Source organism: Callospermophilus lateralis, chromosome 1, assembly GCF_048772815.1.
Source record: "Callospermophilus lateralis isolate mCalLat2 chromosome 1, mCalLat2.hap1, whole genome shotgun sequence".
Lineage (NCBI taxonomy): Eukaryota > Metazoa > Chordata > Mammalia > Rodentia > Sciuridae > Callospermophilus > Callospermophilus lateralis.
In genome coordinates this window covers 168,637,938-168,663,777 of record NC_135305.1, presented here as the reverse complement: position 1 = coordinate 168,663,777, position 25,840 = coordinate 168,637,938, and the positions used below count along the sequence as shown (strand labels likewise).

At 45.1% G+C, this 25,840-nt stretch overlaps 1 protein-coding gene across 9 annotated transcripts in view; it reads right to left on the bottom strand.

The window, feature by feature from the left end:
- The window catches only part of Magi1 (membrane associated guanylate kinase, WW and PDZ domain containing 1), a 594,817-nt gene that overhangs the window by 240,790 nt on the left and 328,187 nt on the right, over positions 1–25,840 (bottom strand). For all 9 annotated transcript variants that reach the window (XM_077109100.1, XM_077109101.1, XM_077109102.1 and 6 more), the window contains exon 2: positions 404–520. In XM_077109100.1, the coding sequence (XP_076965215.1) occupies positions 404–520 (117 nt within the window). The remainder of the gene's footprint in view (positions 1–403; positions 521–25,840) is intronic.

The following is a 25,840-nucleotide window of genomic DNA, read 5'->3' as shown; positions in this document are numbered from 1 at the left end:
TTCAGGAGGCTGAGGCAGGAGGATCACGAGTTCAAAGCCAGCCTCAGCAAGTTAGCAGGCTCTAAGCAACTCAGTGAGACCCTGTCACTAAATTAAATATAAAAAGGGCTGGGGATGGGGCTTAGTGGTTAAGCACCCCTGGGTTCAATCCCCAGCACCAAAAAAGAAAAAAAACAACCACCACCAAAAATCCCCCAAAGGATCCAATTTGCCCAGGACAGCAACCTAGTAAGTGTCACAGTCAAGGCCAAGTCCAGGCACACCGTAACCCTGTGCCGGCTGTCCCACTGTCCAATGCTGATTTGCTTGATCTCCTGGTGTCATTCAGGAGCCGAGCTTGCCACGCATCCCCCTGACTTTTCACCCACACTCCTGAGGTGAGATGCCAAGCCTGGCGACTTACAAGGCACAGCGTGGCGGTAGAGGTTATCTCTTATGGTCTGCTGCAGCTCGTGATCCGGGGACCCTTTCTGGAACCGTTGATTGAGAAAATGTCGCAGGTCCTTGTGGAGCCTCCCTCCTGCAGGACATGGATAAAACAGAGGCCGTCAACAAGAAGTCTTCCTGGAGAAGAGATGCCAGGGCCCGTCCCTCTCAGTCATCCCTGTGCACAGGTTTCCCTCTGCAGGGGAGGGACAGGAGGGAATGTCAGAAAGAAAGAACAGCTGGAAACAGGCTAACTTGGGGGGCCCGTCCCACAGACTGACTCCATGAAGGCAAAAATATCAAAGAGCCGAATCTGGGACATTCCGCTTAAAATCTGTGCCACATCTACATGCTCAGAGGGAGAGTGAGTGGCCAAAGCCTCCAAGAAGACTATCTGGCTGTAACTACCAAGCGACATAATGTTCTTCCTCCCCGGATCCAGCTGGTAGGAATTTACCCTAAGGAAAGGTTGGGAAAGTGGGCTCACATCTCTACTATTATTTACTATGGTGTTTTTGTAACAGCAAATAAATAAATAAAGGCAGAAGTCTGGAGAGAACCAAGCCCACCTCATCTGTATAATAACCACTTAGGTTAGATCTTCATGTGCTGGTGGTAGGAGGAAACATGTAGAATACCACAAACTATCCGATTCCCTTTTTTCAAAAGGAATTTTTAAAAGAATAAACACAGCCCGGTGCAGTGGCACATGCCTGTCATCCCAGAAGCTCTGGAGGCTGAGGCAGGAGGATCGAGAGTTCTAAGCCAGCCTCAGCAAAAGTGAGGTGCTGAGCAACTCAGTGAGACCCTGTCTCTAAATGAAGAGTCCCTGAGTTCAACTCCCCGTACAAAAAGAAAAAAGAAAAAATACCTGAACTATTAACACATACAATGATACTGATAAATCCCGAGCATATAATGTTAAGCAAAGAAGTCAGACATGAAAGAGAACATATTAAGGAATGAGTCTACTTATAAATTTTCAGAATATGATAAACTAATTTATTGCAACAACAACAAAAAAACAGTTCCATGTGTTCCTGGAGTTGAGACAGAGTAACTGCAGAGAAGCATGAGGGTATAAGTTCTATGAAGCACTGGAGATTATCATGGGAGATATTTGATAAGGGGTACACTGAATAGCTTTGTGGTATTTTACAACATCCTGTGACTCTGTAATAATTTCAGAATAAGTTTTTTGGGGTGTTGGTACTGAGGGTTGAACCCAAGCGTGCTTTACCACTGAGATACATCCCCAATAACTTTTTTATTTTGTGACAAGAGCTCACTAAGTTGCTGAGGGTCTTGTTCAATTGCTGAGGCTGGCCTCAAATTTGCAATCCTCCTGCCTCATCCTCCCAAGTTGCTGGGATGACTGGTCTGTGTGACCATGCCCACTTCAAAGAATACACATAGGGGCTGGGGATATATAGCTCAGTTGGCAGAATGTTGCCTCATATGCACAAGGTCCTGGGTTCAATCCCCAGTACCGTACATACACACAACACAAAACAAAACAAAACAAAAACACACACACATAATGGCAGGCAGGAGGACTACTGCTGCTAGGCACTGTTCTAGATGCCTCTTTCTCAATGACCATTAGGAAGGTGAAAGTCCCCAGTTAACCCAGGCCTCACTGAATCCTGGCTACACGGTGTGTGTGTCGGTGAGCCCAAGCACAGGACTTGACCTCTGAACCTCACTTTTCTCATAGCAAGCTGCATCACAAGACTTGTGAGGCTTAGTGGGATGGCACATTTGTATAGGTCGTGGCAAAAAGAAAGCACTTAATGAAAAAGGAAAAATATAATTATTATAATATCAAGTGAACAACTGTTAAGGTGATTAGGAAAAGAACAAAAACCAACTCATATGAACTGTACTGTTTGGGGGGAAAAATGCTTAAAACATAAAATCTATCCTGGTACTGGGCGTGGTGGCACACGCCTGTCATCCCAGGGCTGAGGAGGCTGAGGCAGGAGGAAGTCCAAAGCCAGCCTCAGCAACTCAGCAAGGCCCTAAATAACTCAGGGAAACCCTCTCTCTAAATAAAGTATAAAAAAGGGCTTGGAGTGTAGCTCAGTGGCCAAGCACCCCTGGTTTCAATCCCCAGTACCAAAAAACAAAAACAAGCTATCCTGTTGACTCGGAAATAGCCAGAGACAAAACATAGGTCTATGGAGATTTGGATGAAAGGAACTTCCTAGCATTTCTACAAATGAATAAAACAATATTTGAGTTTAAATGATTTGGAATATAAATACCAGCTAGCAAACATTTAAGTTTGTGGCTGGGCATGATGGTATGAGCCTGTAATCCTCCCCTGGCAGCTCGGGAGGCTGAGGCAGGAGGATCCCAAGTTCAAAGCCAGCCACAGCAACTTAGCAAGGCCCTAAGCAACTCAGTGAGACCCTGTCTCTAAATAAAAAATATAAAGGTCTGGGGATGTGGCTCAGTGGGTAAGCACCCCTGGGTTCAATCCCTGGTACCAAAAAGCAAACAAACACATTTAGTTTGTGTTTAGTAAATTCCAGGCTCTTTGCTGGGGCTGAAGTTCAGGAAAGAAAACCAACTGGTCACTCACCACTGTTCACTAGTCCCACCTGGTGATTCTAGCTCACAGGATAAGGCACCCTTATTTGCTTAAAAGAATAACCCTGAGGCTGGGGTTGTGGCTCAGTAGTAGAGCATTTGCCTAGCATGTCTGAGGCACTCAGTTCGCTTCTCAGCACCACATTTAAATAAAGGTTCATCAACAACTAAAAAAATACATAAAAATAGAATTAGAGTATGATAACACTATAATGCACCGGTAGAAGAACTCTGTTGCCCAGCAAAATTCCCATTACCTATAATTTAGTGTTCTCTATTCCTCTTAGAGACAACAGTCCTTTTTCTCCCATCATTTTTAGGGTTATTTCCCATTGACACATAAGTACAGATAATTATGGTGTACGGTAATTATTTGAAATAGGCATACCATATGCAATGATCAAATGAGGGTTATTAGCCTTTCCATCTCCTTAAACATTTATTTATTTACTTTTTATTTTATTTTGATTGGTTATACATGGCAATAGAATCCATTTTGATAGAATTATGCAAGCAGGGAATCTATCTTATTCCAATTAGGACCCCAGTCTTGTGGGTGGGCACAAGGGTCGGGGTTTACTTGGGTATTTCATATGAGTGCATAGGAAAATTCTGTTCGATGTATTCTACTGTCTTTCCTACCCCTATCCCCGGTCCTTCCTTTCTTTCCTTTTGTCCAATCTGCTGAGCTTCTCTTCTCACCCTGCTCCCTTATATTGTGGTTTAGTTTCCACATACCAGCAAAAACTGGGGAGTATTTCTGGTACCAGGGATTGAACCCAGGGGCGCTTAACCACTGAGCCCCATCCCCAGCCCTTTTCATATTTTATTTAGAGACAGGGTCTCACTGAGTTGCTCAGGGCCTCACGCAGTTGCTGGCTTTGAACTCGAGATCCTCCTGCCTCAGCCTCCTGAGCCACTGGAATGACAGGTGTGCGCCACGGCACACCTGGCAGGTTTACAGTTCTTTGCAAGAGAAGACAATGCCACTTATGGTTTGAGCGTGAGTAGTAGAAGAGATGTGTGTGATACTCAGAGGTCCTGCTTCAGCCCAAAGTTAAATGGATTCGGGATACAGTGTGTCTTTCCCCACATGTAACATATTTAACACATCCTTAGGGATCATGCCTGGTAGGCAGCAGGATGAATCAGATGGCCAGACTGGAAGGCGCTCTTGGGTTACAGTTGAGCTTCGGTTCCAAGTAGCCAAGCTAGCGAGGGCTTATGATCACCTCACCAAACCCCTCTCTTCTGCTAATGGGTACAGGGCAGGCTGACCATGGGGCCAGTTAGCATGAACTCTGCGTCCCATGACATTTGAACGCGCAGAGCCTCAACCTTCGCATTCCATTAAGAAGCCTGTACTTTGGGGCATCTCATCTCAAATCAATTGCCCATTATCCAGAGGACAGGTCTATAAGCCTTTCCCTAACTGTCAAGGGCAGTGAGCATGTGAGATCCTACATAGGGAGACTCGGAGTTTGTCGGGGAATCTTCACTTTGTCTGAGATGCAAGACTTGCTTTGTGAATGGAAAAGGGAGCCCGGGTCAGCAAGCACAGGGCTCTTCTCAAGGCAGAGGCTCAGAGCCAGCTGCCCGGTGACTTTATACTTAAATGGGGGAGGAGGGGGCTCACACTCATCTGGATTTGCCATTATTTTGTATTTCTAGGTCATCTATAGATCTGAAATTGTCTTTTTATTTCCAGCAGAATGTGTCTGCTTTTTAAAAATTCTTATCAATTCACAGAATTCAATTATGTTCGATTGAAATTAAATTAAGTTTTAATTGGCAAGGTCTTAATAGTATTCCATTTTTAACATATACTTAAAGGGTTTTCTTAGAAAATCAAGTTATTTCCCAGATAAGCTATATTGCTGTAGATATCACTACAGTCCTCACTCCTCTCCTCACTGTTTTTAAAGCAAATTTGTACATTTGGTGAAGAAACCCAGTTGCCAGAGAGAACACTTTGAGTCTTTTCTTTTGGGTACTGGGGATTGAATCCATGAGTGCTTAACCACTGAGCCCCATCCCCAGCTCTGTTTTCTATTTTATTGAGAGACAGGGTCTCCCTGAGTTGCTTAGGGCCTCACTATGTTGCTGAGGCTGGCTTGGGACTCGCGATCCTCCTGCCTCAGCCTCCTGAGCTGCTGGGATGACAGACATGGGCCACTGCACCAGCTTGGAGTCCTCTTAATCCATCCCTTGTGACTGAGGGGACAAAAGCCTCTCCTTCCTGTGTTCTTGGCTGCGTCCAGAAGGCAGAGTGCTGCTGTCCATCACCATCAGAACTGACACTTGAAGGCCCCCCCCCGATTCTCACTGCTGAGACAAACTGGCCCAAAGAGAGTCACACTGACCACGCTTCCAGGTGATTCTGCTTTCACACCCAGTTTCCCCACCGTGGTCACAGCTGTAGGAGGAGTCCATTTATTGGGGTGACACAAATGGTTTGTCCTGCAGTGCCGTCATCCCAGCAAAAGAATACGTGTCCCTTCACCACCGTAGACTTGTATAAGGTAGGGTTTAAAAAAAACACACAAAATTAGAAACTGAAAAACAGATGAGCTTGTTTGATCGTCTTTAAAATTTATAACCCAAACTTAACTGAAGCGAGCTCTGTGGGAAAACGACGTTTGCTACTTGTTTCTTTCTAACGTATTTTTCCTAAGGTTTTTCTCCCTCACTGGAAAGGTAACATCAGCTATTGGGGAGCTCCTGTGGAGTGGGTGCAGAGTGGGGAGAAGGATGAAATGTTCAGGAGATCAACAGTGGGTGGGAAGCGCTGTACAATAAATGTAAATGCATGCTTTTTGGAGAGGTACCTGGGATTGACCCAGAGGTGCTCAACCATTGAGCCCCATCCCCAGCCCTTTTTGGTATTTATTTAGAGACAGGGTCTCACTGAGTTGCTCAGCACCTTGCTTTTGCTGAGGCTGGCTTTGAACACCAGGTCCTCCCGCCTCAGCCTCCTGAGCCACTGGGATTACAGGCATGTGTCACCTCGCCCAGCTTGTAAATGCACTTGTGCCAAAGAACTATATACTTAAAAGTAATCAATTTTATGTCCTGTGTGTTTTATCACAATAACAAATAGAAATTAATTACCAGGTGAGAAAAATAACCAAAGTCCAACAAAGTAAAATCACCTGTAAACTCATTTGTGGTACAACTAACATTTTATTGATTATGTCCTGTGAATGTATACTTACACATACACACAAATCCTAAAACCATAGCTGTGTATCTACATCATGGTGAACAACAAATAGACTTAAACATTTGAGAAGCTGGGAGCTATGGTGCACACCTGTCATCCCAGCAGCTCAGGAGGCTGAGGCAGGAGGATCTCAAGTTCAAAGCCAGCCTCAGCAACTAGTGAGGCCCTAAGCCACTGAGCGAACCCCTGTCTCTAAATAAAATATAAAAAGAGCTGGGGATGGGGCTCAGTGGTTAAGCGCCCCCAAGTTCAATCCCTGGTTTAAAAAACAACCCAACCGTGAGCACTGGGTTTTGCAGACAGGTGGAGTCATCAGACACACAGAGGTCGCACCCATTCTCCTAGGGAACAAAAAGAGCTGTGCTCTAGCACTTTAAAAATGGATAAATAAGAAAAAGCAACGTGCTAGGTCTGCGATGTGAGGCAGAGGCGGGGGACAGACTGGTGTATCAGCTCATGGAAACACTAACCCCATCGAATGCCCCCCATGGCCACGCACAAAACATTTTGCTAGCACTTCAGGAAATCGGCCGTCTTATTATTTCCTCGCCTGCCTTCTCTATTCTCTTCCTCCTGGAGAATCTTTTTATAACAAATCTCATCCCACAGTGAGAAGAGAGACGTATTAAGCATGGAAAGGAGCGCACGCTTCGGTGGAAATTCCATCATCTCTCTATTTTCCTTATTTACAGCTTTTGTGCTTTGTATATTTATCCCAGGGAAACTCAGAGTGGATCAACATCTGTTCAGAAAGAGGAAAAGAGAAATGATAAAGGAGGGAGGAAAAACAACAGGCCCCCTGATGGTAAAGTAATAAAGCTGACGTGAGCTGGTGTGGACCCTCGTGAACAGCTGTGCGTTTTCAACAAAATCCGCAGTTGATATCCACACTGTGACCCTGGGTAGAATCTGAAGACGTGACGTCAGGAAGAACAATTTTTTTTTTTGAGGAAGGGAGTTACTGGAAATTGAACCCAAGGGTACTTAAGCACTGAGCAACATCTCCAGCCATTTTTCATATTTTATTTAGAGACTGAATTGCTAGGGGCCTTGCTAAGTTGTTGAGGCTGGTTTTGAACTCATGATCCTCCCGCCTCAGCCTCCCGAGCCCCTGGGATTCGGAAGACTGACTTCTTGAGAAGACACTGTGTCAGAGTCTCACTGGACCCGCTGGACTTGAGAGAAGGCAGTCGACATTTTCCATAAATGGAACAGAGTACTAACTTCACATTCTTCACTCCAACCTAGTGGGCTTGCTTCTACTGCTGGTGCTCTGTTACAGAAGAAGAAACTGAGGGTCAGAGAGTGGTCCTTCACCTAGCTAAGCAATCACCAGAGGTGGGACGTACAGCTGGGGGTCAGCACTGTCTGTGTTGTTAACAGGGAGGAACTCTACCGGGGTCCACAGTGAGAAGGACAGGAGGCATCGACATTCAACCTAAGAAAGCAATACGTATTCTTTTTGTGTTTGAGGTCTGGCATTTGCAGAGAATTTTTTTTAAAGTTTTCTGCTTTGGGAAGATTTTCCAAAAGCATAGCTGGTGTTGTGGGAATTTGTTGATATGTGTTGATATGATAAATGTCCCTCCAGAATATGCTTCTCTCGGCAATATGTAGTTTAAAGCACTGGGTCCCCAAACAGATTTGATTAGCTCAGATCCAGGCTCCATACTCCCCGGCTGGCCTTCCGCAAGTGGCTGAGCCCCTCTGAGCCTCGCTCCCCTAATCTCTCCAGAGGAAATAGTGATACTATCTGATTAAACAGGTAGCTGTGAGGCTGGGTGCGATAACTCTCACTGTCTCGCACATAGTAGGTGCTCAGTAAATTGTTATTCTTTTAGCAAGGAACACCACAGCGCAGTACGTTGGCTTCACTGGATCCTGAATTTAAAAAACAACACAGCGCACGCCTGTAATCCGAGCAGCTCAGGAGGATCACAAGTTCAAAGCCAGCCTCAGCCGCTCAGCGAGGCCCTAAGCCACTGAGCGAGACTCGGTCTCTAAATAAAATATAGAAAGGGCTGGGGATGGGGCTCAGGGGTTAAGCGCCCTGCATTTGATCCAGTGTTGAGAGCCGACTGAGTCAGATGATGCTAATGAGTGTTGAGATACGGCGACTGTATCACGGCTTGTAGGAAAACACCATCTTTGGAGGGTGATGCGTGGGTATTTCAGGATGAAGTGCCATGCCCCCTAAATCCTGTTCTCAGGACCAGGGTGGGTGGGTATGGCCAGATGTGAAGCGCTGGTGAATCTCAGTGAGGGTGCACCTGATGCTACTCTTTCAACTTCAGTGTGAGAATCAACGTTCTCAAAGATCACACTCTTGTTTCCCTAAAGCAGTTCGACTCACTATGAAACCAGAAAACATCTACGTGTGCAAAACGTCCCAATATGGAAACAAAGCTTCCTCCAAGATCTGTGTCTGTGTGTACGTGCGTGGGTCTTTGTGTTACCGAGGATGGGGCCCGGGGGTGCTCTCCCACTGAGCCACCTCCCCAGTTCACTTCTTAGAGCTTGTTTTGAGACAGGGTCTCGCTAAGGTGTAGAGGATCTTGCCACAGGGCTGAGGCTGGCTTCAAACTTGCGATCCTCCTGCCTCAGCCTCCTGAGGTGCTGGACGACGGGTGTGCACCACCAGGCCCAACCCAGCTTCTCTTCTAAAATGCCACATTATAAAGTTGTCCCAAGGTCCTTCTCAGCAGCATCCATAAGAAGAAACCGAGAAAGTGACACCTGAGCAGCAGGACGTCTAGAGAACATGCCCGCACATGTGAACAGAGTCCCTTCCCAGGAACCAACACCCTGGAGAGGAGTCTTACAATGTGGGGCTTAGGCTCCTGGTGAAAGAGGGACCTCTGAGATCTGCTTTATGCACATGTAACGGAGACCCCCTGAGCCTTCCCCAGTCTTGAACACCCCCCATGATTAAGGCAGCTGTCCCCTGCCCTCCCAGCCTCACCCCAGTTTATTCCTCCCACAGGAAGAGATAATGTGGGTTGCAAAGCGTATTCCAACACCGTCTGAAATCACGCACGCAACAGTTGGCGGGGGCCGAGTGCCAGGCGCTCTGACCTACATGGGCATATCTCAGAGGAGCAGTGTCACCGCATAGCCCGTCACTTCGATGTAGACTGGACTCTGAGAACAGGGACCAATGATCCTCCCATCACTGGATGGATCTGAAAAGAGCAAGACAGTTTCTCAGGGGCAGAGCATCCTTAGGAGTCTGCGGTTTGCACAGAGCCCCTCTCTCCATATGTTTCAAAGTCAAAACCCAAAGAGAGGGACGGCTGGGTGGGGCTGGGGCTGGGGCTCCGTGGTAGAGCGCTCGCCTAGCACGTGGGAGGCCCTGGGTTCAGTCCTCAGCACCACAGAAAAATAAATAATAAAATAAAGAAATGGTGTCCATCTACAATTTTTTTTTTTTTTAAAGAGAGAAGTTTGCAAGTAATAGCTGAGGTCCCAAATAAGAAAGAAAGAGAGAGGGAGGGAGGAAGGGAAGGAGAATTTATTGGGTGAAGATGGCTCAGGGCAGGGTTCTCCAGTTATTTCTTACATTGCAAACCATGAGGTTCAAAATTCTTAACTCATGCTGGGTCCAGTGGCACACACCCGTAATCCCAGAGGCTCAGGAGGCTGAGGCAGGAGGATCGCGAGTTCCAAGCCAGCCTCAGCAACTTATGAGGCCCTCAGCAACTCAGTGAGACCCTGTCTCTAAATAAAATACAAAATAGGGCTGGGGATGGGGCTCAGTGGTTGAGTGCCCCTGGGTTCCATCCCCAGTACCCCCCACAAAAAAATCTAAACTCATGAAGATTCATCCCTCTGGACTGCCCACAGCTCTCGTTTTTTAAAGGGAGTGGAGAATTAGTGTCCCTGCTTCAAAAACGTTGAGGGGAGTCAGTTCTTCCTTCCGACGACGCCCATCTTCAGATATTTCCAGTCTCCAAACTGCACAAGCGATCCTCGTGTTCCCAGGCTCCTATTTTCCTAACCCCACACTGTGGTCTTCCAGCTGCTATCCGAAAGTGGTTATAAATAATGGGGCTATAAAAGCCATTCAGTAATTAAGACACTCACTGGCCATATGCCAACCCCGACCATCAAAGGTGATTTATAAGACGACCTGTCACATCTGCCAGCCTGCTTTCCCTCGGATGGGCTCTCTGGGCGCAGATGAGCATTGGCTCTCAGTGGCCCTCTGCGTTTATTTTTATTTATTTATTTATTCTACTAGAGCGCAGCCCGGCAAGCCAGCGGGCTACAGCTTTGAAAACCTGACATACAAGGAAAGGAAAAAAGAAGAAGCAAAACAAGCCCAAGAAGCCACTTTCTGCCTTGTAAAAAAGCAAGGAACATAATAACACAAACTGGATCAGGCTGAAGTCTTAGCTTTTGTCACCAGAAAGGCAAAGACCTCAATGAAATCCAAAGGAAAAAAAAGAAAGAAAGAAAGAAATCAGGACCTTGCTCTCCAAATCTCATCATCCTATGCCTAAGAAGCAGGTACGGAAGGCCACTGCAGGCTCCCGCCTAGTGTCCCCCAACACGGGGACCACTGGCACCTTGGCTGGAACGATTCCTCTTGGCTGGGCATCTGCCTTATGAGACACAGGACGGACAACATCCCTGTTTTTTGCAGCTCCCAAGTGAACCCAGGAAGTGTCCCCAGGCACTGTGACAATCAGAGTGAGGCAGCCCCTCCCCAGAGGTGGGTGAACACAGCCACCAGGTGTGGATGTTTCCCAGCCCTTCCCAACATAGATGGTGGATTTTCTTATGTTTTCTTTGAGACTCAAGAGCTCACTCCTAAAGAACATAGCAAGAGGCGGGCACCATCGTGCATGCCCGTGATCCCAGCGGCTTGGGAGGCTGAGGAAGGAGGATAGCGAGTTGAAAGCCAGCCTCAGCCACTTAGTGAGGCCCTTAGCAACTCAGAAAGACCCCATCTCTAAATAAAATATTAAAAAAGGGTGGGGATGGGGCTCAGTGGTTAAGCACCCCTGGGTTAATTCCCAGCAAAAATAGATAGACAGATAGATAGATAGATAGATAGATAGATAGATAGATAGATGGATGATAGTAAAAGCCAACCTCAGCAGGGCTGGGGTGTAGCTCGGTGGTAGAGAGCTTGCTTGCGGGCAAGAAGCCCTGGTCCAGGCCCCAGCACCAGGAGAAGTGAACAAATCAACCCGCAGTGCCTACAGCAGAGCCAGGTGGTCCTGTGTTCCCGTCCTGACCTGGTCCTCGGCTTCCTGTGTTTGCTCCTGGGTGAATTTCCGCACCCTACAGGACAGGGCTGTCGCGGACTGTCACGGAGACTGCAAGGAGAACTTGAAGCCTGCCTTCCGTCCCGCTCACCGTTGGATTTGAAAGTCGTGTGTTTCAAAAACACCTTTCACGGGATTCCTCTTCGCCAAGGAGAGAATTCTCTTTCTCGACTCACGACTTATGACAATGTCTAAAACAAACAAGTGAAGCCAGCCAGCCTTGCCATATCTCCAGACTGCAAACTAATTAAATCCGATGTGTGATCTCCAGATTGCTTTCACACACCCACTTGTGTTGGAAGAACACCGTGTGGCCAAAGGTGCACAAGCCAAGAGACGGAGCTGCTTCCAGGCCTGTGTGCTCACAGCGGCTCAGCCTCCAGCGAGGACCCCTCCCTGCGCCTGGCCCAGGCAGCAGGGTCTGGCTCCTTTGCTAGTTCCCCATGTATTTACATCTTCTTTATATATGTATTATATTGCTTATGCATTATTTTCATTTGCATTCCCCTGATGACTACCGTGCTAAACATCTTGTCATGTGCTAATGAATGTGTCTTTTCATTATGAAGCATCTATTCAAACTGTTTGCCCATTTTATTAGGTTGTCCTCTTAATATTGGCTTGTACACTGTGCATACCAGTCCCTTGCAGGAATATAGTTTGCAAATATTCTCTCCCAATCTGTGGCTGCCTGGTCCTCTCTCTTTCTTTCTTTCATTCTTTCTTTCTTTCTGTTTTCTCTTATTCTGGTACTGGGGATGGAATTCAGGGACATTTCACCACTGAGCTACACCACCCGCAGTCCTTTTTATTTTTATATTTGGAGACAGTGTCTCACTAAATTGCTGAGGTTGCCCTCAAATTTGCAATCCTCCTTCCTCAGCCTCCCAAATTGCTGGGATGAGAGGTATGCTCCTATACACCTGGCTATGGTATCTTTTTTATAAGTTAATGTTCATGAAGTCTAATCCCCCCTTTTTTCTTTTTTTTTAAGCACTGGGGATTGAACTCAGAGGATATGGGCCACTGAGCCCCATCCCCAGCCCTATTTGGGCCATGAAGTGCCCAGTTGTCTGATCAAACATCATTGTGGGTATTTGTGGATGACTTTAACACTGTAATGAATAGACTGAGGAAAGTGGGTTGCCTACCCCAGTAGGGGTGGGCCTGATGGAACTAGTTGAAGGCGTGAACAAAACAAAACAAAAGTCTGATCATTCCCTCAATTAAAGGAACTTCCTTCCATCTGGGGCTACTCTGAGCTGCCAAGCAGCTTTTCCCTGCCTTCAGTCTAGAACTGAAATAGGAGAATTCCCCGAGTGTCACAGCGCAGCATTCTGACAGGTGAGCTGGGATGACAGGCATGTGCCACCACACCTGGCTCATCTCCAGCTGTCACCCTCGGTTCTCAGGATGTGCTAGCCTCCGCAGTCGCATGAGCCAATTCCTTATAACAAATCTTCCTCCTCTCCCCGTCTCTCTCTATATCCCTAGCCATCTCTTTCTCTTTCTCCATATGTGTGTGTGTGTGTGCACGCACACACACACACACACACACACACACACACACACACACCTTAAACACACCCCCCACAGACCCTGTGGATTCTGTTCCTCTGGAGGACCCTGGCTAATACATCATCTGCCTCTGTCAGTTCCAATGCAGCGTGCAGTATTGTACTCAGTGCCTGATGGATGTTTCTGGAATGTCTAATAAACTGGCCCCATGTCACATGTCTATAAATGGAACAGGTGGGATCCAGCCTCCCTGGAGGCCGCTCCCACTCTAAATCCTTCCGGTCCTCCTCCTGGTCTCCCCTTTCCCTTCCAAAGAAGGCTTTTCCCTCGGGTGTCCTCTACCTAAATTAATTCAGCTGTGGCTCTCAGAGAAGGGGACAGAGTGCCCTTCTAGCTAACGAGTGGGGGCGTGCTCCGAACAGGCCCTGCTGCACAGAACTCTGGCTGGCCCACTTGTCCACGACTTTCTGGGAGCCAGTACAAAGTGCCAGAAACTCAGGGTGCAGCAGTCGAATCCCGTCAGCTCCTCCCCGGACTGTATAGCTTATATGCAGACATATTCACACCAGTCAAAACCAGCTTTGTTATTTATTTACCTATTTATTTATTTATTGGTACCAAGGATTGAACCCAGGGACACTCGACCACTGAGCCCCATCCCCAGCCCTAATTCGTATTTTATTTAGAGTCAGGGTCTCCCTGAGTTGCTTAACACCTTGCTGTTGCTGAGGCTGGCTTTGAACTTGCGATCCTCCTGCCTCAGCCTCCTGAGCCTCTGGGATTATAGGCATGGGCCACTGCACCCAACTTAAAACATCATTTATATTTCATTTTTTTAAGATGTCTTTGTTTTTAGTTGTTGATGGGCCTTTATTTCTTATTTGTTTATATGCGGTGCTGAGGATTGAACTCGGTGCCTCACACATGCTAGGCAAGTGCTCTACCACTGAGCCACCAACTCAGCCCCTTAAAACATCATTTTAAATCGGCACCAGAGATGCCAGAGATGGGCTGGGAATGTGGTTTGGTGGTAGAGTGCTTGTCTAGCATGCGTGAAGCCCTGAGTTCAATCCCCAGAACCATCCCCCCAAAATAACAAAAATCAAGAAATGATGTGAGAGGAGCCCATCCACCCGGTTTCTAAGTGCTCCTATTAGGAAAGCAAGTCCTAAATACTTTTGGTACCAAGCTGCCAAGGAGATCTAACATCCCCAGAGGAACCAACGGAAGCACTTCAACACCACTGCCCTGGGGCGAGGGGACACCTTCTTTTTAACTACAGGATTTCCAGAATTGGGAGAGAAAAATCGACCTTAAAATTAAAGTGATTTAATGTAATGCCTTTCGGGATCAACCCACACTTGGGGGAGAATCCAAACCACAAATGGGAATTTTTGCATTATAATAAGCCCACCAAGGTGACAGTGACAGAGAGTAAGGGTGAGCACCCTAAGGAGTTTGGAGCAACAGGCTTCCCACCTGGCTCTAACAGGAACAGCAGGGAGCTGTGGTCCTGCAGCACCAAGTAAGTGGTAATGGTCGTTACTTGTGAGAGAGAGCGCTGAACCTCACCTGGGGCTTGTCTTAAGGAATACCGCTTGCTGGGTGTGATGGCTCGAGCCCATAATCCCAGCATCTTGGGAGGCCGAGGCAGGAGGATCCCAAGTTCAAGACCAGCCTCAGCAACTTAGCGAGGCCCTAAGCAACTTAGTGAGAACTTGTCTCTTAAGAAAAAAAATAAAAAAAAGAAAGTCTGGGGATGTGGCTCAGTGGTTAAGCACCCCTGGGTTCAATCCCCAATACCAAAAAAAAAAAAACCTTAAATGAATAAAATAAAAGCAATACCACTTAAAACCTAAACTAAGTAAAACTCTCTGGGAGGGCTGGTGGTGTGGCTCAGTAACAGTATTTTTAAAATAAGTTAAAAAAAAAATCAGTTCTTTTAAAAAGTCCCCCTAGTTATGGAAATGTGTAGCCAGGGTGCTCAGCCTGCCCAGTTTCCCAGTCCTGACGTCACACTGGATTCCCTAATTGCCAAAATGTCCAGGCAGAAGCGAGTGTTTATAGAGCATCCAGCACCGTCTAAGACTGAAGCGCCCTTCACTTCAAACACCAGGCGACACACGGCACCAGGTGCAGAGGGGGCCGGAGGAGTGGAGAACATCAAGGAGAGGAGGAAGTGAAAGAATCTAAGGCTCTCTTCGACTCACAGCTCTGGGAATTTAAATTGGGTTTCTGCTTGACTAGGGAAGGAAACTCAAATGAACTGGGTAGAAATTTTATCTCAAAGGATCAGGGGACTCCGAGTGACCTGCACTTTGATGTGTCTCACGGTGGCTCAGCCACATTTTTCATGTCAACTTGAGGGATGAGTCATGGGTTACCTACTACACAGTCCTCGGTGTAGTCCCAAGAACAGACTCTGCTCGCATAGAGGGTGGCCCAGGGGCTAGAGGGACCCAGATTTCCATGTGGCTGTGATGAGTGACAAAGAGTAAGGAGGGAAAGGGGCTCACTGAGGGCTGAAGTGTGTGTGTGTGGGGGGGCTCCAACTCTGAAGTCACAGGGACCATGCCTTGAAAGTTGCATGAGAAGCTGGGTGTGGTGGTGCATGCCCATAATCCCAGCAGCTCAGGAGGCTGAGGCAGGAGGATCACAAGTTTGAGGCCAGCCTCAGTAATTTAGCAAGGCCCTAAGCAACTCTGCAAGACTCTGTCTCAAAATGAAAAAAATAAGAAGGGCTGGGCATGTGGATCAGTGCTTAAGTGCCCTTGGATTTGATTCCCAGTGCCAAAAAAAATAAAAAATAAAAATAAAAATAAAAAATGGCGTGAGATAAATTCTGAAGCCACACCAAGAATGGACTTATTTGTAGAATGAACTACAGAAAATGAAAGAATAGAAGGCTCCCCCAAATTAAACACAATTCATTTATGACCGCTGCTACCTGGTGATTATTGTGGTGACAGATTCTATGCTCAAGTTAACAGTGCCAACCTGCTACTTCACAAGGGCCGCTCAGCCACCACTTAACAGGTGCATCCACTTCTAGATCAAGCCACTTCTAGATCAAGTGCTCACAGGAACAGTCAGCTCCCCTTAAAACAACAGTATTCTGCCACTGGTCAAAAGTACCATCCTGCCCTCCATCTAAAAGGCTCCAGAGAACACAAAAGCTTCCAGAACATTCCACCAACCCACTAAACCTACATACGCCCCATAAGAGAAGGAAAAAAAAAAATCATTCTTCCTACGGACACTAAAATCTTGCAAAATGCCTTTATTCTGGCTTATCTCGACATCTACCCTGACATGTGAGCTCTATTTCTACGTACTGAAGTCACACCGGTTATCTTAAAAGTTCAAGCAAAACCAAATCATGAAAGAAAGCCAGTTACACTTGTTTCCGTTTTTCTCCATGAGAGAAGACCAGCTTAACATTCGCTTTTCTTCCCATAATTAGAAAGGTTCTGCAAAGAGAAGACGTCGTCCAACAGGCTTGAGCCAAAAAAAATAGCTTTCAAAATAAGTCTCAGGTATAAAAGAAGGACAGTCAAGGGACAGGAGCTCCCTCCCGCTCCCATCTGGTGGCTATTACCTGCGGAGAAGGACTTTGTGCTACCTCTAGAGAAGGCTCAGTTCCCACACTAGGGTCTAGTGTTTGAGTTGGGCATGCCAAACCAGCCTCGGGAAACAGAAGGCTCTGTTGAGCTTTAGCAGAACAAGCCCTAACAGAATATGCCAAGGAACGCGTTTGACAAAACAGAAGTAGAAAAATATTTTCAAAATCGGTTCTTGGCTTAAATATAGCATTTGGCACCTCAAGCAAACACAAGAGACGCAGCTTGAGCTGGTGGTGGGGGGGGTGTCATGTGACTTTTGGAACTGCAGGAGGCCAGATGGTGGGGCTGGTTATTCATTTCTCAGCTTCTCACCTCCTTTTGCCCTTCCATTGCCGATTTCCAAGTCCAGGGTTCTTTAAGAGGGCTGGAAAGGCCAGGCATAGTGGTGCACACCTGTCATCCCCATGGCTCAGGGGGATGAGGCAGGAGGATCGTGAGTTCAGAGGCAGCCTCAGCAACTTAGGGAGGCCCTAAGTAACTCAGGGAGACCCTGTCTCTAAATTACACACACACACACACATATATGTATCTGGGGATATGGCTCAGTGGTTAAGCACCCCTGGCTTTAATTCTCGGTACCACTAATAATAATAATAATAATAGCAGGAAATAAGAGAACTAGATAAATGCATAGACCCACTTCCTCAATATTATCATATTACAATCTCCTTTAAAATCATGCTAGGAGTGAAACACCAGGCCAACTCAACGGCTCATGTCCTTATTGGCTCTGGATTGTGTAGCCAAGTCAATGTTGCAGCTTCTGTCTGACAAAAGTAGAGGTGATCTTCCCTTTGGAAGATAGGGCCCATGTACATCCCCTGTCTCTCCCATTAGATAAAACCACAGACCTGGATATCACCTATAAAGGAAACAAGAAGACTCTGTAATGAAAAGAGAAGGCAGAGCCGGGAGGGACCCGGGCACAGACCTCGTATGGGGGTTAGTGTTCATACATTGTGCATATTCCAGGGTTATGGTTTGGGTGCCAGGCCTCTCCCCAAAGCTCCTGTGAATGCAGGAATATTCAGAGGTGTGAGAGCTGTGACCTCATCCGTTCATCCTAGCATGAATGGACTGGCTGGGTGGTGTCTGCAGAAAGGTGGGTGTGGCTAAAGGGGGAAGGTCACTGGGGGCCCTGGAAGGGAGCATCCTCCCTGTGGGTCCTTCTCCACTCTCCCTCTCTCTTTGCTTCCTGACCCTGCACGAGCTGAGCACCTTTCCTCTGCTGGGCCCTCCCCCAAGGTGTGCTGTCTCATCTTTGATTTCGAGCAATGAAGTTGGATGTCTATGGAGTGAGACCTCCAAAACTGTGAGCCCCAAATAAACTTTCCCTCTTCTAAGTCATCTGTTTTGGGTGTTTTGGTCACAGCAATGAAAAATCTAATTTAAAAATCCAGCAGTGGAACTGAAGAAGGAGGCAACTGGTAAAAAAAAAAAAAAAAAAAAAAATGGAGTTGGGCTCCTACTATCCCAGAGGTTAGGGAGGCTGAGGCAGGAAGATTGCAAGTTTAAAGCCAGCCTCAGCAAAAGTGAGGCCCAAAGCAACTCAGTGAGACCCTGTCGCTAAATAAAGTACAAAGTAGGGCTGAGAATGTGGCTCAGAGGTTGAGTGCCCTGAATTCAATCCCTGGTACCTCTCTCCCAAAAATAAAACCACTGGGGAAAAGGGGCAGGGAAAGAAAGCCTTTACTCTCCAGCAAAAGTATCAGGAGAGATGCAGACTGGCAAAATAGAAAGTTTTCAGATGAAAATGAAACTGTTCTACTTCACCCAAATACTACAGGGAAAAAGAAAAAAAAAAAATCGTATGGTGCCACCATCACCTTAGCTAGCAATGACCCAGTAGACAGTCTAGACGTCCAGGTGTAATGGGGTACCCCAAACTCTGGTCCCCAATCCAGGATAACATCAGAGAAGACTGAGAGAATGTTCAATCCCACTAGGTAGAAACCCCTGTTCTCTCCACTTCCTCCCTCTGTGAAGACACCCCGGGAACCCAGAACTCCTACCCCACCCAGCAGTAATAGGAATCCTCTACCCCATGGAATGTCAGTAGAATAGGAGTGGGAAACCTGGGTTTTGACACCCAAAAGGTGTAATAACAAGGTATCCCTCTCCTCTTCCCCAGACAAAACCACCCAAATCAGAAGGCTCAGGGCTGGGGCTGGGGCTCAGTGGTAGAGCACTCCTCTTGCAAGTGGAGGGCACCAGGTTCAGTCCTCAGCCCCACATGAAAATAAAAAAAAAAAACATGAAGGTATTGTGTCCATCTACAACTAAAGAAAATATAAAAATAAAAAAACCCAAAAGGCTTAAATTAAGAGAGTTCTCCTGGTAGCTAAATGTCCGTATTTTAATTGGGAACTACCCATCTCATCAAGAATGAGAAACACTTCAACCATAATGAAAAAGACAAGATACTTCAAGACTGAGATGATAGAGAGGTCAGAAGTATCTGACGAGGATTTTAAAACAGTCATTGTAACCATGATTAAAGAAGCAATAGTAAATACACTTGAAACAAATGAAGAAATATAAAGCCTGGGGCTGGGGGATATAGCTCAGTTGGTAGAGTGCTTGTCTTGCATGCACAAGGCCCTGGGTTCAATCCCCAGCACCACAAATACACACACACACACACACACACACACACACACACAAAGATAAAACAAATAGAAACCATGCAACTATAAATTATGATCAATAAAATTAAAAATCAATAGATGGGCTCAGCAGCCTAATGGAGGAGTATGAGGACAGGATGAATTGGAAGCATCAACTCCAGCCAACTTGAAGATAAAATGTTAAAAATTATCCAACCTGAACAGCAAAGGAAAAAAAAAATGGAAAAAAAAAAAAAGAAAAAAAGAAATAGACACTCAGGTAACCGTGGAACAATAGTGAAAGATGTATCATCTCTGTCCCTGGAGTTCCAAAGGAAAGAAGAAAGAGATGAGAACTAAAAATGTACTTGAACACATAATGACTGAGAATTTCTCAAATTTAGCAAAAGATAAATCTATAGACTCAAGAAGGTAAGAAAACTCAAAACAGGATACATTTTTTTAAAAATCCATACCAAAGTATACCATGATCAAATGTATGATAAAGGAAAAGAAAAAAATGGAAATCAGTGAGGTAAATGACACTTTCTATAGAGGAGCAAAATGGGCTAACCGTGTATTTCTCATCAAAAACCATGGAAACCAGTAAGAAAGGTGTACAACATTTTTCAGGTATTGGAAGAAAAGAACTGTCAGCTGAGAACTCATTATCCAGTGAAAATATTCTTCAGGAATGAAGAAGAAATCAAGATGTTCTCAGATGAAGGAAAGTGAACAGATGCTGTCGATAGCAGACCTACTCTAAAATGATGGCTAAAGACGTTTATTGAACAGAAAAGGAATTTAAAAAGTAGAAATTCTGGAACAAAATGAGGGAAAATCATTAAGAGAAAAAGCAAAAACATATAGGTGAATACTTAGAGGTTTTCTCCTCCTCTTCAGTTTTCTAAATAGGTTCAAGGGTTGGAAATCCTCAGACCTACATTTGATGACTTGGATGAAATGGATTAATAGTTTGACAAACACAGCTACAGCAGTTTCACCACGTGACATAATTTGGGAAACCTCTAGAACTATTAGTAAAACTGAATCTCTCAGATAAAAACAGAAAAAGGAAATCTCCTGCACCAATGTTTCAGTGGAGAACCCTAACAAGGGTTTAAAGGGAGAATTAACACCAATTCTAATCTCTTCCAGAGAAATAAATAGAAAGGAACATTTCCCAATTTATTTTATAAGGCTAGCATTACCTTTATACCAAAACCAAAGATTTCTGGAAAAAAAAAAAAAACAATCTGTAGATCAGTATCTCCGATGAACTTAGATGCACAATTCTTAAAACAAAACAAAACAAAAATATATACCAGGATCAAGTGGGTTTGTTATGTGTATACAAGTTTGTTTCAATGTTTCAAAATCAAAGTCACAAGATTGTATCAACTGATTCAAGGCTGATAAGATGTAACACTCCTTCATAGTTTAAAAAGAAAGACTTTTTAAAAAATATGAATAGAAGGGAACTTCTTCAAGCTGACAATACACACATACTAGAACCTACAGATGACATTATATTTCTTGGTGTTAAAAAAAAAATGGAATACTTTCTCTTCTAAGACTGGAAACAGTGCAAGCTCTTACCTTTCTTATTTAACAACGTGCTGAAAGTTCTGGCAAAAAGAGGCCAGAGAAGGGGCTGGGGGTGTGGCTCAGTGGTAGAGCGCTTGCCTAGCCTGGGTGAGGTGCTGGGTTCCATCCTCAGCACCACATAAAGACAAATAAAATGTACCCATCTACAACTAAAAAACATATTTAAAAAAGACATATCAGTCAGAAAGGAAATAATAAAACTTACATTATTTGCAAATGAAATGATTATCTACATAGATACTATAAGGAATCCATTAAAAAAAAAAAGCACCTCCTAGATTGAGTTCAGAATGGTCACAAGATCTGAGAGACACGTCCAAATATGCATCATCCTTAAACACATTGAAAACTACATTAAAAACACAAGGCTGTTTACAATTGCTCAAAAATGGTAGGACCTTTAGGTGCATGTTTTACACATCACAGGCAGGACTAGAATGCTGAAAGCCAGAAAATGGTTGCAGAGTAAAACAAAGAATCCCTAAAGAAACGCAGATGTATACCATATTCATGGATTGAAAGAGGCCACATAGTAAATACATCAATTCTTTTCAAACGGCTATACCAGCTGAATGCAAATGCTATCAGAATCCCATGAACACTTTTTTTTGTAGACAGAGGAAAAATTATGTCAAAATTTATACGGGAAGAAAGGCAAAGAAACTGTGATAAGACAAAAAGATTTAGTTAAAGAAAAGAGTTGGAGGGATTAGCTTACTTGATGTACAACTTCTCAATAACTTCAGTATATGAGGCTCTATGGTGTTGATGGGGAACTGGACATAAATCATTGGAACAGAACACAGAACCAAAATCAGATCAGACTTTATGCCCAACTGATTTTACATAAAGGAACAAAGGAAATTCAGTAGGAAAAAGAAAAATCAACTTTTCAATAGATGGTGCTGGAACAACTGGACATTCAAAGTAAAAAAAAAAAAAAAAAAAACAAAAACCTTTGACTTACACCATGATACCTTTTTTTTTTTTTTAAAGAGAGAGAGAGAGAGAGAGAGAGAGAGAAAGAGAGAGAATTTTTAAAAATATTTTATTTTTCAGTTTTCGGTGGACACATCATCTTTATTTTATTTTATGTGGTGTTGAGGATTGAACCCAGCACCCCGGGCATGCCAGGTGAGCGCATTATCGCTTGAGCCACATCCCCAGCCCCACCATGATATCTTATTCAAAAATTAACTCCAAGCCAGGTGTGGGGGCACACACCTGTAATCCCAGTGACTCCGGAGGCTGAGGCAGGAGGATTGCAAGTTCAAAGCCAGCCTCAGCAATTCAGCCAGGCCCTGAGCAATTTAGGCTGGGAGACGTGGCTTAGTGGTTAAGTGCCCCTGGGTTCAATCCCTGGTCTCTCCCCCCCACAAATATCTCAAAATAGATGATGGAATTAAATGCTAATGAAAAGCTGTGGAATGTGTAAAGTCTTTGGTATCCAGACCCAAGCAAAGAGTTCTCAGAGTTGATATTAAATCCATAATCCATTAAAAGCAAAACTGATACACTTGGTGTTATGAAAATAAACAACTTTTTTTTTTTCCCTGCAAAGGGTTAGGGGCAAAAATATGGGGAGAAAATTCTTGCAAACTCCATCTCTGACAAAGGAGTATGCAAAGGTCTCTCGATATGAAATTGTAAAATGACAACAATTCATTTGAAAATAGGCATAAAGTAGACCAGATGCCAAATAATGGACATTTTACAAAAAATGGCAAATTAGCACATGAAAAGACATCCAGCATCACTAGGATTTGAGATATGCAAATTCAAAGCAAACTATAAACTACTACACATCTACCAGAACAGCTCAATTAATTGCAATACCTGGGACGCTGGCTGGGAGACAGAGAGGCTGGACCACTCATGCTGCTGGTGGAAACATGACTCAGTGCAGCCTCTCTGAAGAAGGTCGGCAGTTTCTTAAATTCCTACTACCAGATGACCCATCCATGGTACCCCTAGATACCAATTCCAAAACAATGAGAAATCAGGCTCACACAAAAACCTGTGGACAAATGTTTTCAGCAACACTACCTAAAATAACCAAAGAATGGCAACAACCCAGATGTCCTTTAGTGGTTAGATTAAGCAAACTGTGGAATATCTACATTGTAGAATACTACACAGCAGTAAAAAGGAAGAAACAAGCAACCCATGCCAGAGTCTGGATGAATTTTCATAAAATTATACTGAGGAAAAAAAAAACTGTCAAATGGTTATTTCCTTCCTCCCTCCCTTCCTTTCTTCCTTGTACCAGGAATTGAACACAGGGGTACTGAACCACTGGATCACATTCCCAGCCCTTTTATTTTTTTTATTTAGAGACAGGGTCTCACTAAGTTGCTGAGGCTGGCTTTGAACTTGCAATCCTCCTGCCTCAGCCTCCTGAACTGGGATTACAGGTGTGCAGTCACTGCACCCAGTTTAAAGGGGTTATTTTCTATATGGTTCTATTTTTGTAAAATTCTTCATCAAGAGGCAGAAAAATGCAAAGAATGTAGGCTCTGAACAGAGCACATTTTTGCTGGCAGTTTGATTTCCAACTACTGGTTTTCAGAACCATGAGACAATAAAGTGCTATGGTTCTGAGCCACCGTGGTGGTTGACATTTGTTACAGCAGCCACAGGAAACAGGTACCCAGCCAGGTCAGAACCTAGGGGACCGTGTGGAGGATCCAGGTCCTCGGGTCCTAACCAGATGCCCTGGACCAGAGCCAGCGTTTCAATAACATTCCCAGGTGGTGATCAGAGCCTTAGGAAGGTCTGAGAGGCACTGGTATAAAGCACAGTGCAGTTCTCCAGCTCAGAGTGAAGCCTCTCTGCCTGGCCAGAAGGCTTTTGTGATTCTCAACTTAGATGGAAGGAGTAGAGCAGGGTACCCATCTGAAAATGTGCACTAGGTGTGTGTGTGTACATGTGTGTTGGGGTGTGTACATTCTGTATCTGCATAGAAATAAACAAAAGAAAAATACCTGTTTTGTTGTTGTTTGTTGTTGTTGTTGTATTTTATTTACAGGGTCTCACTTAGTTGCTTAGGGCCTCGATTTTGCTGAGGCTGGCTCTGAACTGGAGACCCTCCTGCCTCAGCCTCCAGAGCCGTGGGATGACAGGCGTGCGGGCATGGCACTGTAATTGGCTTCCCGATCCTGCCCCTATTTAATTTTCTCTGCTTCGGTTATCTTATGCTAATCTAAAAGCTTTAGGGCCAGTCGAGGCTTCCCTGGGGATCAACGTTTGGTGGTGTTTCGATGCCGTTTGTACCCCGTTCTCCCAGGACCATGAATCACCTGCTGGAAGGCAATCCCATATGATGGGCTCACCCAGGCTCATTAGCCAGGAGGTGTTCAGGGACCCTGCTTGGTATTAGCCCATTCAACCACCAACAAGATCAGCAAACAGAAGAGTGGGCAGAGGATACTCTTTCCCTGTAGCTTAAGTCTATCTGCAGGGAGAGCCAAGTGAGCGGCGTAGACACTGTCCCTGCAGTTAGGGTCCACATTGGCTGCAAGATGCAGACCAGGCTCTAGAGCCCCAGGAGACGCTCTGCCCTGGTGGTGACAGAGGGGGCCGGGCGCACGGAGCTTTCCCTGGACACTGAGGGGTGCACCTATACACTAGCCCACCTGTCCAGGCACAGGGGACCAGCGCACCCCACACAGTGACATCGCTGACTTCAAATGAGTCAGCTGTTAATTTTTTTTGCTTCCTCCTCTTGCCCACGCCTGCCACCCTCACAAACAGCACCAGGAGACCACCACCAGAGTTTTCAGAGGATCTCAGAGATGGTCTTTCTCACATCTGGAAAAGCAACAATATGCTTCCCTCAACCCCAAAGTTCAGTTTTCAGATGATTTGTTCCATAAGCCAATCTTTTTCTTCTGATGTCAAAGTGACTACATTTTAGACAAACTCCCCGGCTCATCTTTAGAGAACCTATCGCTCCAGTTCAGACATTCACTGTGTTTCCTGTTTCTCTGTATCCATTGGGCTAAAACCAATGCTCTAGGAATATTTATATGTAAACATCTAAAAACCTATCCTCCTTAGCTATCATACTGAGGAAAAAACAAAAAACCTACTTCAATTAAAGGGATAATGAGGAGACCAGTTAACCAAACGATATTCACCTCCAAACTTCAACGATTATTTATATACATGCCATCTAAATAAAAAACTAAATGGAAAATGGTTCAAGTGAGTTTTATTATTGTTTCTAGACCCGTCCCACCAGTGCTAGGTTGCTATGTTAAGTAACTCTCCTCTAAGAAAATCTGTTTTCACGCCTAAGTGTATTGTGATTGCCATTATTTAACCTCAGATAGAGCATTCATCTCCAGGATATGTGAAGAACTCAAAAACCTTAATGCCAGAATATATAAAGAAATAACCCAGTCAATAAATGGGCTAAGGAACTGAACAGACACTTCACAGAAGAAGAAATACAACCAATCAACAAATACATGAAAAAGTGTTCAACATTTCTAGCAATTGGAGAAACGCAAATCCAAATGCACTAAGATTCCATCTCACTCCAGTCAGAATGGCAATCATCAAGAATACAGGCAACAATAAATGTTGGCAAGGATGTGGGGAAAAGGTACACTCATCCATTGCTGGTGGGACTGCAAATTGGTGCCACCACTCTGGAAAGCAGTGTGGAGATTCCTCAGAAAACTGGAAATGGAACCACCATTTGACTCAGGTATCCCACTCCTTGGTGTATTTCCAAAGGACTTAAATCAGCACACTACTGTGACATCCATGTTTACAGCAGCTCACTGCACCCTGGACTGGATCCTCCTCCTCCCAGTTTCACTGGGGCACTGCAGGAGCTGCCCCCGTCTTCAGTCCCTACCTTGTACTTGGGCTTCTTCCACTGGGCACAAAGCAATCTTTATTAAGGCAAAAATCTGATGGCCTTGTCTCTAGCCCATATCCCTTCACGAGCTACCCAAT